At 39.8% G+C, this 15,643-nt stretch overlaps 1 protein-coding gene across 13 annotated transcripts in view; it reads left to right on the forward strand.

The window, feature by feature from the left end:
- Nucleotides 1-15,643, forward strand: part of Cic (Putative transcription factor capicua) — a 70,272-nt gene that overhangs the window by 47,087 nt on the left and 7,542 nt on the right. For 11 of the 13 annotated variants that reach the window (XM_076794550.1, XM_076794549.1, XM_076794551.1 and 8 more), the window contains 7 exons: nucleotides 8,855-9,144; nucleotides 12,254-12,645; nucleotides 13,471-14,035; nucleotides 14,132-14,377; nucleotides 14,989-15,100; nucleotides 15,200-15,406; nucleotides 15,490-15,605. In XM_076794550.1, the coding sequence (XP_076650665.1) occupies nucleotides 12,274-12,645; nucleotides 13,471-14,035; nucleotides 14,132-14,377; nucleotides 14,989-15,100; nucleotides 15,200-15,406; nucleotides 15,490-15,605 (1,618 nt within the window). In that variant the 5' untranslated portion in view covers nucleotides 8,855-9,144; nucleotides 12,254-12,273. Of the gene's footprint in view, nucleotides 1-5,898; nucleotides 6,147-8,854; nucleotides 9,145-12,253; nucleotides 12,646-13,470; nucleotides 14,036-14,131; nucleotides 14,378-14,988; nucleotides 15,101-15,199; nucleotides 15,407-15,489; nucleotides 15,606-15,643 lie in introns of those variants that run through there. The other 2 variants (XM_076794552.1, XM_076794554.1) reach the window with 2 other exon arrangements.

Below are 15,643 nucleotides of genomic sequence, written 5' to 3' on the forward strand. Positions count from 1 at the left end.
TGGTATCGCAGACAAGTGCAGCAACGAGCGAACTTGAAGATTAATTATACAAAACACCGAGCAAAACGTAACATTACGTTGTCGAGAAAAGAACGATTGCTCGAACTTGTTAACCTTGTTGTCCTCGCTGCTGTGATTTTCAAGGGCGTTGAACGTTTTCAGTTTCTGTTTGTAGTATAACGAAGATTAACGCTTCGACTGCCACGATTTTTTTTTTTCTTACCGAAAATCGGAATTCATTTTTACTGCAATCTATGAAAAGTAAACTAACTTTTAAATCATTGTTACGATTGCGGATTATACGCATTTATATGGAAAAGAAGAAATGAGTAGGTCAAACGCAAAACAGTAAAATATTCAAAAGAATTTAACAATGTTGTATTGCTTTCAACTCTATAAAGTTTGGAATAATTGTCTCGTGGTACACGCGCGGCGGTTTTACAGTAGCGCGAGTATACAACAATTAAAAACCTGGTTTTATCATATTACTCACGCGCGGTGACTCATTACTACCTTGATGGTAGCAAGTTAATTTTGACGATACGCGGTGTATCCATACTAGGAATCCAGTGGTTTACGTGCAACTACTGCACCGCTAAGCAGATTAAAGTAATTTCAACGCGTACAACACGTTTCCTTTGAATTTTTCACGTGACTAATCTTATCGCAACCCCTGCGATAATGCAAATAAATTTTCAATGAAGTATTTGTAAATACTCGCACGTTCATCTTACGTTGTTCGTTTGTTGTACGCTTTAGAAATTAATATAGATTATTTATATGTTATTTATTACATCGTGTTGCCCCTTGGCTTTGCCTCCCGTCTTTGCCACCGCCCCTGCCCTTATATAATTTTACATAACATAATATTTAGTGATCTCTAAATGAACTATACAAGCTAGAAACCATTCACTAATTTTAAATCAAACTTAACCTTGAAGAGATCTTGGATTGTTCATCCTTCTGATAACTAACAATTGTTAAATTCGAAAATTTTTTAATAATTTTCTAACAGCTACGAGATTCAGGGACGATCGTATAGATGACCGTTTCATTGTTAAAGATTAGTTGCTTAACACGATTTTTCTTGATAGGATGTTTCATAAGAATTTCCGACGATAAACGTTCAATTCTACCTGAGTGCTTTCATTCACAATACAACACGAGATGCGATTGACTTCGATTAAGATAATATACTGAAGTTTCCGCTAAATGATAAGCTCATATTTTTACATGATAGCACGCCCTCTTATTAAGATACGTAACGCGAAGCTTAAACGGTTTGGAATCTCTATCTATCAAAACGGAATACGATAATATAAATTAAAAACACTCGTCAATATCAAATTAATATATCGGTATAGTGATTTTAACGTGTAGGAAGAAACGAGCAGTGAACGCATTTCTTATCTGCGGTAGCTTGAAATATTCTATACGTCAAGAACCACTTTATTCATGCCATCTGTACATATTATTTTCAGTTCTATATTCTTTTGTAATTCAGCAGCACTCGTTAGAATAAAAATGAAATCAATATTGAAGGAAGAGTAAACAAAAATACTGCTTGTAAAATTAAGCAGTACGCGTTAGAAATAAAATGAAATCAATATTGAAGTAAAGAAAAATACAGGGATAATTGAAAAAATGTTTGTGAATTTCGAAAACTGCTAATCTCGTTGGCGACCAAAAAGCTATGGTTGTTTTACTTTACTTTCGTTACGGTCATTGAATTCGTCAGAATGTGGAGCACATTCATGCGTATTCAAAAACACATACAACTCCATTTAAAGGAAAAAAAGTTAATGGCCTTGGAATTGTTTTGACGTTCGTATACGCGAAGAACATAAATCGAGCGAAAAATTTTGCCCGCGGATGTCCTTGAACTTTACCGGTTACAGTTGTGTTTAGTATCGGTAATACTTTCGGTTACGTGTGTATACTAGTTGATGTGATTCATGATGGTTACACGCAACTAAATACTGGACCCTACATTGCGCGCATAATGAACAACGGTGAAAATACTTTTCACGAATTTACATGCCCGGTGCATGTCGGTGCAAGCGAAAAGAAAAAGCTGTGTCTCGCTCGTGGCTACAAGCTTAACCTCCCCATTAGCAGGATGCGTTAGCACTTTGTTATCTGGATGACTGGTTTCACAAGACGAGAAGACGAACACTGATTTTGCGGAGCTTTATTAACATTTTGATCGTCATTTATCCCTTACGCTGCGGGCCACGCTATTATCTCAGCGCATTGAATATTTAGTGCATCCGAACAAGAGAACGGTGCAGGCGCAAAAACAGATAATAAAGGGAACAAGAACTTGGTGCAAAGATTGCAACATTATGCACCTACAGTCTGTTTTTCGGAAGATGCTTGCAGTTATAATGGCGATTCACTCCGCTCCTATTACTCCAGACATGCAACATAGCAGTGGAGTGAGGTATAATAACGTCAGGCACCTTTTTTCAAAACACATAGTGTTTTTACCTGGCTTTCTCTTCACATGAATTCGCAACAACGTGGTTCAGATAATAAACGGTTAGTCCAGTTCGAACGGTGTTTATCTTTGAAATTTTTTGAACAATTCTGTTCCGTTGGAAAAGATATATTCATTGTAATAATCGTTTCGTAGAACGACGAGATTTCGACAAAGGGAACGTTGTTATTTTTCTAAGGCAATACGAACCGGTCAGTTCTAGTGGTGTAGCGCGTGAAGCGAGCATGATTCGCACGGGGATGAGTCGACCGTAAACGAAACGTTCGTACCGCAGAAGGTTAACAAAAAGCGCATGAACGCGTGCGATCCGAATATACTGTTCGTTGAAACTGATCCAAACCGGAGATAAATGAGAATTTCGTAGGACAAACGGACGAGTTCGATACAGACACCGAGCCGCTATCTTCTCCGGGCGTCACGTAACAGGTTTTGAATTTCGTCCCGGTACACATGTAGACATTCGGCCACCCTCGAGTACCTGTAAACGCGCGTCCACGTCGTGCTCTAGAAAGAGAGTGGATTAGTCAGAGAAAGAGTATCGAGAGAGAGTCCGGGCCGGCCGGACGAGCCAACCAACGAACCGACCGGCCAGCCAGCCAGCCAGCCAGCCAGCCGACCAACACGACACGATACAATGGCAGGCGAAGCAACGTGAGTCAGCCTTGTGGTAGGGAGTAGCGAGGTTAGTGCATTCCCCCTTAGTCCTTTACCCACACTACGACGATCACGAGAGCGTTGTTTTCCTCCGAGAAACCCGGGCCACGGGGCGAACTCGGACTCCTCCGAGGCTCAGTGTCAGTGCAGCGATCTCGTTGAAGGTGGTAGGACGCCCGGAGAGCGTGGTAACGTCTCTTTCTCTTTCTTTTGCTCGTTCGTTCACTCTCTTTCCTCATCCTTCTCCTCTCTCTCCGCTCCTTCTCCCATTACGTTGTCTCTTTTTACCACCGTTCTTCTCCTTTGTTTACCGTCTCGCTCACTCGAACGCGCGAGATAAGAACGTGGCGCACACGCATTTCCATCCTTCTCGCGCTTCGAATTCAACGCCTAGCACCCTCTTCATCTTTCCTTCCGTTTCGTTTCCTCGTCGTTTTTCAATATGCAGATCTGCGAAACGCGATCAGGGTAGCACAGACAGACAGATAGATAGAGAGAGAGGGACAGAGAGATAGAGAGGCAGTATGGTCTAGTACTACTACTGTTGCTGCTGCTGCTGCTGCTGCTGTTGCTGGTACTAGCTTCGATACTCTGCCGGTGCTTGGCCGCTGTGGTGCGTGATTTCCAATCGATGTGCGAGGAGGATCGACCTTGCCTCACCTCGCCTCACCTCACCTCGAAACTTTCCTATCGAGCTCTCGCCCCACGTCCGTTTGTTTCTTTTCGTGAGTGCGTCTCCAGCGTGCCTGAACTTCCTATGCTGGCTGTGTATAGTGCGCGCGCGCTCGCGCGCCCCCGTATTTCTCCGTACCGTAATTCTCGTTGTGTGACGGTCCTCGGTGTTGGTGGCGGCGTTGTCGGTGTTGTTGACGGCGCTCAGTGCGGTATTTTTTCCCGAAAAGTAGGAAAATACATTTAATATTCGTTCATTATTAATGAAGCCAATCGTTTACTTACTCTCCGACTGGACCGTACATTTTTCCGCTTGCACGTTGTTCAATATTTTTAACGTTTACTCTCCGGCGAGGTCCAGTATTCGTTCCGGTCTCATTGGATGGAGTAAAACCTCCTCTTTAACACGTTCGTCGCCGCGTCACCCATATGTGGGTGACGGAATTATTTGTGCAGGTTTTGAAATGAATTTTCGCGTTGATATGTTCATTGTACTAAACTTGATTAGGATCTGTAACATGCAAGAAAGTTGGAGGATTACTCAGTATCATACATTTAATTTTTTGCCATTTTTATTTCATTGAATAACTTACTTTGATTTTATGGAATTTTGGGGGCTTCTAGTTGGGCGTTCAGAGTGTTAACGCGTGACAAATATTGGCTGCTAGTAGCTGCTGCTGAGATAGTTATCGCGATCATTATTGAACGGTAAGAGAGAGGACAAAGAAAAATAAATTTTACGAATTATTACACATCTGTAAACCTTCTATTCGAAAACTCACTTCTACTCGTTTGGGCGGCAAATATCCAATCTTCGTTACGAGCTTTCAGCCGCTTCCAATGATCTAGCGAAAAGATGTTTCAATAAAAATATTTTTTATTTTTTGACGAAAAGTTAAGGTCACTGATTTTTTAAAATATTAATATTCATTTTTTATCTCGGGATGCGGTAGCTGACATAGAAACAAATCCAACGACCTACGATATTATGGCCTTGAACCTATAAATAACGTTGGAATAGTTTTTTCCGGGCCAAATAACCTACCGTACGGCGCACAGTGGGCAATTTGAACGAAATCGGATTCAAAATCAAAGAACTTTCGATAGAAATGGGGTAGAGCGATGAAATTTTTTTTAAATTAAACCTGAAACTTTGTAGAATATGGGAAAAATAGGGAGATTATGGTACGAACGCTTTTTAACCTTGAGAAAATTCGTTAAACTTGCACAATTTCGAGAAAATTGTGGTTTTTCCAATACCACGCGCGGAAAAAATTTGTTTTTAACATGCTATACAACATTTCCCATAGATTTTTTCACGCTGATTTCGAATCTGGTCTCAAAATTTGTCTACGACCTCAGGATTTTGCATAAAATAGATTTTCGTGACAAAAACTAATGAAATAATTTTTTCGTTGAAATGATTCGATGGTAATAATCTCCCTATTTTTCCCATATTCTACAAAGTTTCAGCTTCAATTTAAAAAAAATTTCATCGCTCTACTTCATTTCTATCAAAAGTTCTTTGATTTTGAATACGATTTCGTCCAAATTGGCCACTGTGCGGCGGTGGCGGTGGCGGCGGCGGCGGCGGAGGCGGGGTCGGCTACGGCAACGGCAACGGCGGGAACTAAGTGCCTGTTGACTACTCGTTAGTCGCTCCTGGAATCTTCGTCGGTACTGTCATGGAAGTAGGAGCCGGCTCCGAGCGTAATCGTTTTTCTCTCCTCCGCTTTGAAGAAAGAAATGCGGCAGTAATTTCTTGAATAGGTTATGTCGCGCGTGCCGATCTCCGCTCGTGTTGCGCCGCCGCGCCGTGGCGCACACACGTGAATCGGAACAGTGTTTAACAGAGAAAGAACGAGAGATAGAGAGAGTGAGTGAGAGAAAAGAAAAGAACAGTGTGTGTACACTCACCGTGTGTCGTTGGCTTTTTTTCTTCTCTTTTTAAAACGACGACTCCTGTCAGCCCCGAAGGTCGAGGTGATATTCGACACGCGAGATTTTCTTGCCGTCTTGTTCTTTGTGATTCCACTCCGTAAACGGAATTGTGTCTTTGGCGCGCGGGTGCGCTCGTACCCCCTCGCGAGTGTGTGCCGTCCAAAAATCCGAGTGTACACTGTGTGTGTGTGTGTGTGGCTCGTTTGTTCGGTGGTGATCCGTATATCGATTGTGTTCGCGCAATTATCGGCCAGTTTCCTAAACCGTTAACGCACGAGGTTCGTTGGCTTCTTCACTCTTGCGCGTTGTGAATGCTCGTTCAGAATATTCTTTCGCGTGTTCGCGCGCGCGGGCATTAATGGAGTCTTTCAAGGAATCGGTAGGAAGTCGCAACCATAGATAAAGTCTTTCATAGCTTCGACACATCGATGCCCCGATTACACTAGGTTTACGGGACCCGTCAAAATGACGGGTTCTAATATTTTTCATTTACAATTATTAACCCTTTGCACTCGGCCCTTGTTTCAATCTGAAACTAAATTTTTCTTCCGTCTTAGAATATTTTCATTTTATTCATACGAAACTGATCTGATTTCTACGTGTAATATTTAAACGTTTAGTGATTACTAAATTTTAGATTGAAATTTTGTAATGTAAAAAATATTTTGTAATTTCTTTGAAATAATCAGAGTTCCACTCTTCAATGCTTCAGAGTGACCACTCGAGTGCAAAAGGTTAATATTCTAAAGATAAATCCATAAGGAATTATTCAACAAATTTATTTCTTTGGGTATATGTTATTGAAAAAAATGACTAAAAATTTGGGCACCACATGTTTTTGTTATTTTTATAATGTAAAATAGTCACTTTCAGTGCTCCGTAAACCTAGTGTTAATCGATCGATTCGCGTTCCACGATTCGCATCGAAAACTCCGGTGTGGTGGTTTCGGAGTTTCGATCTGCATCGATAATCGATTTTATCGTCGATAAATTCGATAAAATGTAAAATTCGTCCCGTGAATAGGTGCTTCAGATAAAAATATGTTCGAAGCTTTTGAAACGATTATATTTTCGCGACGTGTTAAGTAACGTGTTTTTATTCGGACGTATAAAAATTATGTAAAACGTTCGACTTTCCTTTTCTTTTCTTTTTTTTTGAACGACTGCGTTGCTTAACGCGACTTTTAATGTCAATCGCAATATTTATGCGTGGCAGGAGAAGTTGTACGCGAACCACTTCCGAAGAATGCACTCGGACAGTTGTTTCATAAACTTTGCGATCATTTTGTAACAGAATGCGTAAAATGTGATTATACAAATTGAACGCTTTCCGACACACGCGTCCTTGATCGAAGTGTCGACCGCTCGATCGAGAATTCGAACATCGAAATTTTATTCGTGCCGGTGCAATGCGCCCGGAGTGGACCAGTTTTATTCGAAATAATTCATTGCTTTTCGACGCATACGTGTACGCACGTGTGTGTACGTGATTTATCGTACGGCAGATACGTTACACGAGCTACTAACATTACAACACATGCAATGATCGATTTTAGCTCTGCTCTTTTTATATGTATATCATTATTTTGTATATATGAAAAGGGGCTAATCGAATTATTTATATTTGTATAAAGTATACATTCTATTCTTATAACTACAGAAAATATGAGTATACACTCTGTCGCAAAAGTTTACACACACCTACTGAAGATTTTTGCACATGGATGTTGATCAACTTATTAATTTAAAATCACGAAATTTATAAAATTCGTTGTTACGATTATTATTATTGAAATACAACATTTTATTAATTGATTGATCGATATATATAATTAATTTTGAATATTTCCTAATAATGAAACCCAAAGATTAATTGGTGGCCATAACGAATTCATTTTCAAAACGAATGTTCGTGTAATTTACCAAATTTCGATTTGACCGATTTTCGGAACTTTGGCCGGAAAAAGAGTTGCGTTCGAAATTTCTTTTTCGTGTTAACCCTTTGCACTCGAATGGCGACTGTAAGGCGCCACTAAAAGTTGCTGTATCATTATTCAAAATATTTTTTACATTATTAAAGTTTGTATTTAATAAATCACTAAACTTTTCATTACTGTACGAGTAAATTGCACCATTTTGTATAGCATGAAAAAATATACGTTAACGAGCAAAACTGAGTCTACACTATTTGAACGAACATAACTTTTTAAAAATTAGTTCAAATGATTTGAATGTTATTGAGAAGTTAGAAGGATTAGTTTATTAGACGAGGTGTACAAAATTTTTGAAAAAAGTTTGAATTGGTCGGAATCGCAAAAGAAATAGTAAAAGTTGGTTTTTTTAGCTTTTTTGTTTGAGCCTGTATTGAAAATTTAAAAAATGTGTTTGATTCGCTCGAATAAATTATATCCACGCTGAAAATTTCACCGATATTGGTTAATTCGTTTACGAGTTATAAACGATTAAAAGTGCGATTTTAATGAAAAAAAAATTGGCAATTTGTTGAAAAATGTGAAAAATGGCAATTTTTCCATTTTTAAGCATTTTTCCACTTATACATTTTCTAAATTTTCAATACAGGCTCAGATAAAAAAGCTGAAAGAACCAACTTTTACCATTTCTTTTGCGATTCCGACCAATTCAAACTTTTCTCAAAAATTTTGTACACCTCGTCTAACAAACTAATCCTTCTAACTTCTCAATAACATTCAAGTCATTTGATCTAATTTTTCAAAAGTTATGTTGCTTGAACTGGTGTAGACTCAGTTTCGCTCGTGACTGTATACAGAAGAAATGTTTCGTTTTAGAGTTAAAATGGCCACGAGTGCAAAGGGTTAACATCTCGGCGGCAGGTATACTTCTTGGTCGGCGTATCGAACCGATTAAGGTTGCATTGATGAAAGAGCTGCCTGCCATCGATACCCTTAATCGAAGGGTACACAGAAGTAAACTTGCCGGATGCAAAGGGACAGAGAAAAAGTCCCGTTGAAGAGCGCGCTGTGCAATAAACGAGACAAGTCGTTCGTGAGAATCGAATTCGCCGAAGGTACCCCGGTAACCGTTCTGAAACACGTTCTTATTGTACAGGACATTGACTAGAGGTACAAGGCAATTAAGAAAGAAGAAGAGAAAAGTGTCCGCCTAAGAGGAGAATTTTCGGAGGAGGATGCTCGGCAGTTGGGGCTGGGAAGAAGAATTGGAGTTGGGAGAGGGAACAGCAACCCCGTCGCAAGATAGACAAAGACGAGAGAGCCCAGACTCGACGCATCCTGTCCCCGACAGCCGGGTGCTGAGGTATGCACCCAGCCGGTGTCACCACCCTCCCAGCTTCAACTCGCCACATTTCGGCACACAGCCTCCTCTCGACTGTACGGACTGTGAGTATACATATATACATCTTGATACGTTAACGCTCTGATACCGTTAAGGGCCCGGGATAGTCACGTGACTTTTTTAATTAATCATCTCCATTCACAACCTTCAGACACAGACTTAAGATCCGTCTTGGTCTTGATCCGACGAGTCCTTAAGTCTCTGACTGAACTTGTCACATTTTTTCCTCTGTATTATCGATATTATGAATTCTGAAACGTGCTTCAAGTTTTCGGCTTTGTTTCGCAGAGAATCAGGACAAAATAGAGCTCAATTTCTAGCTGGAGATATTTCCTAGCGCGCCCTGCTCTCGATTTCATCCAGAAAACTCATCCAATGGCAGAAAAATGCTCCGATTCCACGGCACGCGCATCGTCAATTTTTGGCCTACTCCTTTACGCTTATGTTACCAAACATCTGCATAATCTCGGCAGCTCCTGACCAGCGCGCGCTAGATCGAACCTTCCTCTTTCGAATGAGCCCTTCACCTGCGACAAAATATTCTTATATAAGGACGAAAACTTGAGGCACGTAAAACCATTTTTCGACGGTAATGTAGTCGCTCTACCTTATCGCGAATCTACGAAGACCGGGCCCTTAACACTAGATTTACGGAGTACTAAAATCCAGTGTTTTACACTACTTTATAAAAATGAGAAGAATGTGTCTGTCCAAGTTTTTAGCCATTTTTTAAATAACACACACCTAAAGGAATAAATTTGTTGACTAACTCCACGTAGATGGATCTTCACAATCTCAATAATCGTAAATTAAAAATATCAGAACCCGTCATTTTGACGGGTCCCGTGAACCTAGTGTTAAGGACCTAGTTCTCGATCAGGCACTAATTTTTTATCGATCCATAAAATAAATCGCACTGAAATATCCCACTTCACCGAAGGACAAATGGCTGCTAACAGGTGGGTGGGTGGTGCCATGTAACCGTCGGAGTGGGAATTTGTGTTTGGGAAAAACTGACTTCGGACAGAAAACTATTAATTAGGATTTGTCGAAGAGCGGCCTGTCGATGAAATATCGAATGAGGTTTACGACGCGAGCCGCTGAAATCCGCTGTTCTTGAGGAGTTCAGTACACACGACATTCTTAGCCCCCTTTTAATTAGCATTGGAGTCGGGCCTCTGCAAGTTGTGAACGCGTGCGCTCGTAGGGTCTGGCTTTCAACTTGATAACGATTATTAGCGTGTCGTAATAAGCCTTCAGATACGATACACTCCCGGACTCGGTGCATCTTCAGGCCACTTTCTTCGGGTTAGTTTCGATCCCCCAGCCGTGTATACTAAACTCCTCGGAAATGGCGGGTTTTTTCGGCGGCTAATATACTTTACAACTTAATTAATACCATGCATAGTGCAAGAGACGTTGGTTTTTCCAAGCCTGCATATAACAGCGGTACCTGCAAAAGATGAATACCATGTATCTACAGTATATTGTCTCAAGATGCTCGAAGATGATCAAATAATAAAAGTGTATTAAAAAACAAACTAAATTTTACACATTGTAGTTGAGCGTTCGAAGCATTTGATAGTATTTAAGTTTTCAAACTACTCGGAGGTACTAAGAGTTTCAAAGCACGTCCAAGTAGTCGAGTACAGTGTTCACTCGGTATATGTCCAAAAGACGGGTCTAGCCAGGGACATATATCGATTAGGAGATGCTATTCTTTGATCGATGCCGAACGTAGAAAAGAATAATCCAACAAAGAAAGAATAATCCACTACTAATTCAATAACAAAACTTTCTTATTTCTCATTGTTTCCTATTTTCACTAAGCAAGTTTTGTTATTGGATTAGTATTGGTCTCGCACCGATATACCCGACCCGTATTAGGTTACACACCTCGGCGACCGAGGTCACTCGAGCTTCACGGGGTATATGACTTTTATCGGCTAGGCATTTGGGACATATATAGAGTAAACACTGTACTTGTAAAATATTCTAGCGTTCAATTCATTTAGCGGTTCAAATGTTAGCGCGCATGAGTTATCTATAACAAGACTAGGTAGTACGAATGAGATATATGTGAGATGGCCTGTCGGATTGAAAAACGCAAGAGCTCTGTTTTATTCGATAAAGGGTGTGTTACTTTAAATCGGCTTGAACGGACCGAGTACCAACGACATTACTATCTTACTCGTTCCCTTGTCCTTTTAATTAGCACGTAGGAGCTGGAGACTAATTAAGACGTAACTCCTACGAATTGATTTATCTGCTCAAAGCGAACATTCGAAAGAAAGAGGGGATGATTACCACCCCTCTTCTGTTTGTTGCTTTTGTGAACAGTGACTCACTGTATTGTTTGATTAACCTTAATGTATTCACTCATTCGGGTTACACAGTCTTCTCGATAAAAGAATTCTATTATAGAATTCTATTTTTGGAATTATTTGATGCCTACTTTGAGAAGCGTGATAAACGTCTGCGTCTTATTAGATAAATTGCTATAAGTTCACTTTTACGAAGTATTCAATCTTGCAACAAATTTAAAAGTTACATTGCTTACATTGTTTACGGAGCACTAAAAATCGCTACTTTACATTTCCTTGTAAAAATAACATGAACATATCTATCAAACTCTGTAGCCATTTTTTTTAATAATATATACCTAGAGAAATCAATTTGTTAAATAATTCCTCATGGATCCATGTTTGCAATCTCAATATTCGTGAATTAAAAATATTAGAATCCGTCATTTGGCGGGTCCCGTAAATCTAGTGTTAAAGTTATAATAATCGTCATGAAATAGTAATTAACAAGTAAGAGTAAATTATGGTATTCCAACTCGGTTGTAGTAAAAAACAACTTTTACTCTTTTTTTTTCGTAATTCAGACTAAGCGCAATTTTTCCAAAATTTTCTCATATAGCTTGCCAGAAATAGGTGGTTTTGAGATGAATTATGCTACCGTCCGGAGTTAGGGGAGCTCGACCTACACGGTTAAGCAAGAAGTGAAAAAATGAAAGTAGTGCGTTTCAATATTTCAAAATGTCAACATAAACGTTTTCTTCTGTATGAAAATGAGGCATTGAATTTTTAAAACATCGTGCCTGAATCGATTGCTGGGCAATTAATCTAATATTGAATTTTGAATTCACAGAGCAGCGTGAGGTGGCAAAAATGCTGACTGCTCATTCTGAGATGCACGAAAAACGGGGGGATCCCCTCGGAGGCGGACAGTATGGAGTGGGCGGGGGTGGTGGCGGCAATTCGATTGAAGAAAAATCTATTCTGGAACAACCACCCCCGCCGCTGGCGCCTCCTCAGCGGGATCTATCCGATCCTACAATCAGCGCTAAGAAACTTCCAAAGAAACGAAAGTTTGATCCATCGGAGCTCGAAGAGATGGACAAAACCAGCAATGTAACAAGCAATATAAATAACATGGTGAACATACGGACACCGAACATGCTACTCGGCCAACCAAGTTTAGTTCAACAATCAACTTTAGCCCGGCAATCTCCGCAACAGCAAGAATCCGATTGTTATCAAGTACGTCACGTAATTTGTTTAAATGATCGATCACTCAACACTTTTACGCTGAACTCCCTGAACATTTCAAATAGAATCTACTAAGAATAAGTGTAAAGTTATTCCTTCACGTCGAAATCAAATTCTACTCTCAATGCAACTAATATTTCAAAAAATATGGCTCAAATTATTCGATCGAACAACGCAAATGCAAATGTGGTGATCAAATTCCTCATATATCAAGAAAATATAAGCACACAGATTAATGTTTTATTTTTATAATGCATTTTCATAATGTACAAATGTCGAAAAGTACAACGAGATCTTCTGTCACATCTTTGTTCTTCGCACAAATCAAAAAGAGTTAACACAAATGCGAGTACAAGTGCAAATAATCTTAGTTTAGTTAAATTTTCATTGAATTTTATGATTTCAAATTAGCATCCGATTTTGCCCTGTATATTCTCCAATAATTTATTTATAAATACAGCTAAAAAACAAGTTTTATTGATTATTCTGCGGCAAGAAGGTCACGAACGTATGTTCTACGTGAATGAAATGAAAAAAAAATAAAGGATAAACGAGGAGGATTTTCGTGAGAAAATATTTTTCACTGCGTTCTGGACTTAAATATCTCACTGTGGAAATTTTATTCTTACTTACTGTCCTTTCGCGAAATTCGCTGTGTTGATCCTCCTAAGATTCGGTTGTAATATGTGCCTGTAACAAAAAGTAGAAGCATTAAGAAGAATGCCATTAACATGGTAAATTGTATTCCGAATTTTCACCCGTCCTGCGGCCAATTCTGTGTGTTCATTCGTATTAATTGCGACATATGTATTCCAGGTATCCTCGGGACATTCGGTGGTGATTCTACCGCCTCAAAGTACTGCAGTGGATTATTCTCTTCGAGAAGAACCTTTACGTTCTCGTCCTCGGCCTGCTACTGTTACTATTGATCTCAGTGAGTGGCGCGACCACAGAGTGTTAGCTTTAAGGGATTCATATTATTATCCAGGCGTTATTCGTAACGCCGTTCAAGGAGAGATTTACATAGAATTCGATGGAGAGAGAAAACTAGTGCGTTATACTGACGTTTTGGGTGCGGGTAGGTACGACGTGATAGGCGATGCAAGCCCGTCCGTAGGGCAAGTGGCTTTGGATGCAAAAGTTTGCATCAGATGTCCACAGTCGAACAATCATATTGACGCGGCTAAAGTGTTTGTAAAGGGGACAGTGTGCAAGATTTTAACGAAGCCTAAGCGTTTTGTTGTTAAAATACCTAGAGAAGATGATCAGAGTGCCAGTTATGTTGTGAAACGTGCGGATCTACGATTAGTGCAACCTCCATGGTGGGACGAATTAGAGGAAGGATTGGAAGACTGTGATTCTTCAAGAGTGGAAGGAATTGGTATGTCTTGACTTGTAATAATTCATATGTTCTTATCTGTTCGTTCGTTCGTTCTGCTGTTGCTAATTCCAATGCATCGCACACGTTTGCTTTCAGAACATGGCTATCGAAACTCTTCGGAAGCTCCAACAGCAGTGCCAATTATGCTTCATCACCCTTCTCACCATACTTCTCATATATCAACTCATAGCGACACATATTACAGAACGACTGGTACTAGTCCTCTCATGACTTCTGCATATTCTGCTAGCACAGCATTAAGTAACGGAAGCCGACCATATGATGATTTAGAAAGTGAAGATGACTTAGATAGGGAAGATATTACATTCCCTTCGGATGCAGGTTAGACAAACTACAGTGCATTATTTCAAACGTACACGGTAGAACCTCGCCTACTCGAGCCCGTTTGGGGACAAGGCAGTTCAGGGAACTGACTAGCTCCGATAACAGAGATTCACTATCCTTGCCAATTTACTTATTAGTTACGGTAATAGAAGCTGATGTTCAGAAGACTAAGGTTGATTAAAGAATTCCGATCGAATGGGTCAGTTGCTTAGATCAGTCCTGGCTTAGAAAATGTCAGATTATCTGCGTTTGTATAATTGAAAATACGCTGGCTCTTAGATCGGACAGGCTCAGCTATAAATTCATATTGTGTATGACATTGAGCATTGAGCATTTATCCGTATAAACGAGGTTCTACTGTACTTGTAAATAAATTATTAAATGATGCCAACGATATTGCAGTGAAATGAGCATCTTTGATAAAGTCTTGGTTGGTCAAAATGTTGTAGAACTTAAAATAAATTTGGTTATTTACATAATTTTCAATTGTCTGATTGGTAATTTAGTGTAAAGTTAGCGTGCATGTTCTTGTGCAGTATACACGCATTGTCGAACACGTACTAATAAACACTGCACTGTAATAATTGCAACGCATATTCAACTGACAGATGCAAAATTATCAGGAAGCAGTAAGAGGAGCAGCATGCAAAGTCGAGGAAGTACCAGTAGTCTAGTTGAACAACGCAGTATAACTCCTCGTTCTCAAGCAGCCACGCCCAGGTAATATTGTTAAAAACTCCATGGAACATAATGAGAAAACCTGGTTCAAGTGCAAAAGTATTTATTGATCTCTTTCTTTTTTTATCGAACATTGAACAGATCTCAGGCGGCAACGCCACATAGATATAAAAAAGGTGATGTAGTGGCTACGCCAAGTGGAGTTAGAAAAAAGTTCAACGGTAAACAATGGCGTCGACTCTGCAGCAAAGAAGGATGTTCCAAAGAAAGCCAACGTAGGGGGTATTGTTCTCGTCATCTTAGTTTGAAAGGATCTGGTCTTAGAGGCCCGACAAATACATTTCCTGGGTAATGAAATTTCGAAAATCGTCTTCAAAGCAAGCGCGACGAAAGTTTTATATTTTGTTACTGAATATAACGTTTGACCACAGTGGCAAGATGGATGGCGAGGAGACGTCAAGGGATTCCGATACTTCACCGAATTATGGAGATCGAAGAATTGCTGGTCGATTCGATCAAGATGAGACAGAAGCTGCTAACATGCTTGGTGGGTTTTATATTTGCAGTTCTATGCGCGGCAGCTTT

The sequence above is a fragment of the Halictus rubicundus genome, chromosome 10 (assembly GCF_050948215.1).
Source record: "Halictus rubicundus isolate RS-2024b chromosome 10, iyHalRubi1_principal, whole genome shotgun sequence".
NCBI classification, from domain to species: Eukaryota; Metazoa; Arthropoda; class Insecta; order Hymenoptera; family Halictidae; genus Halictus; species Halictus rubicundus.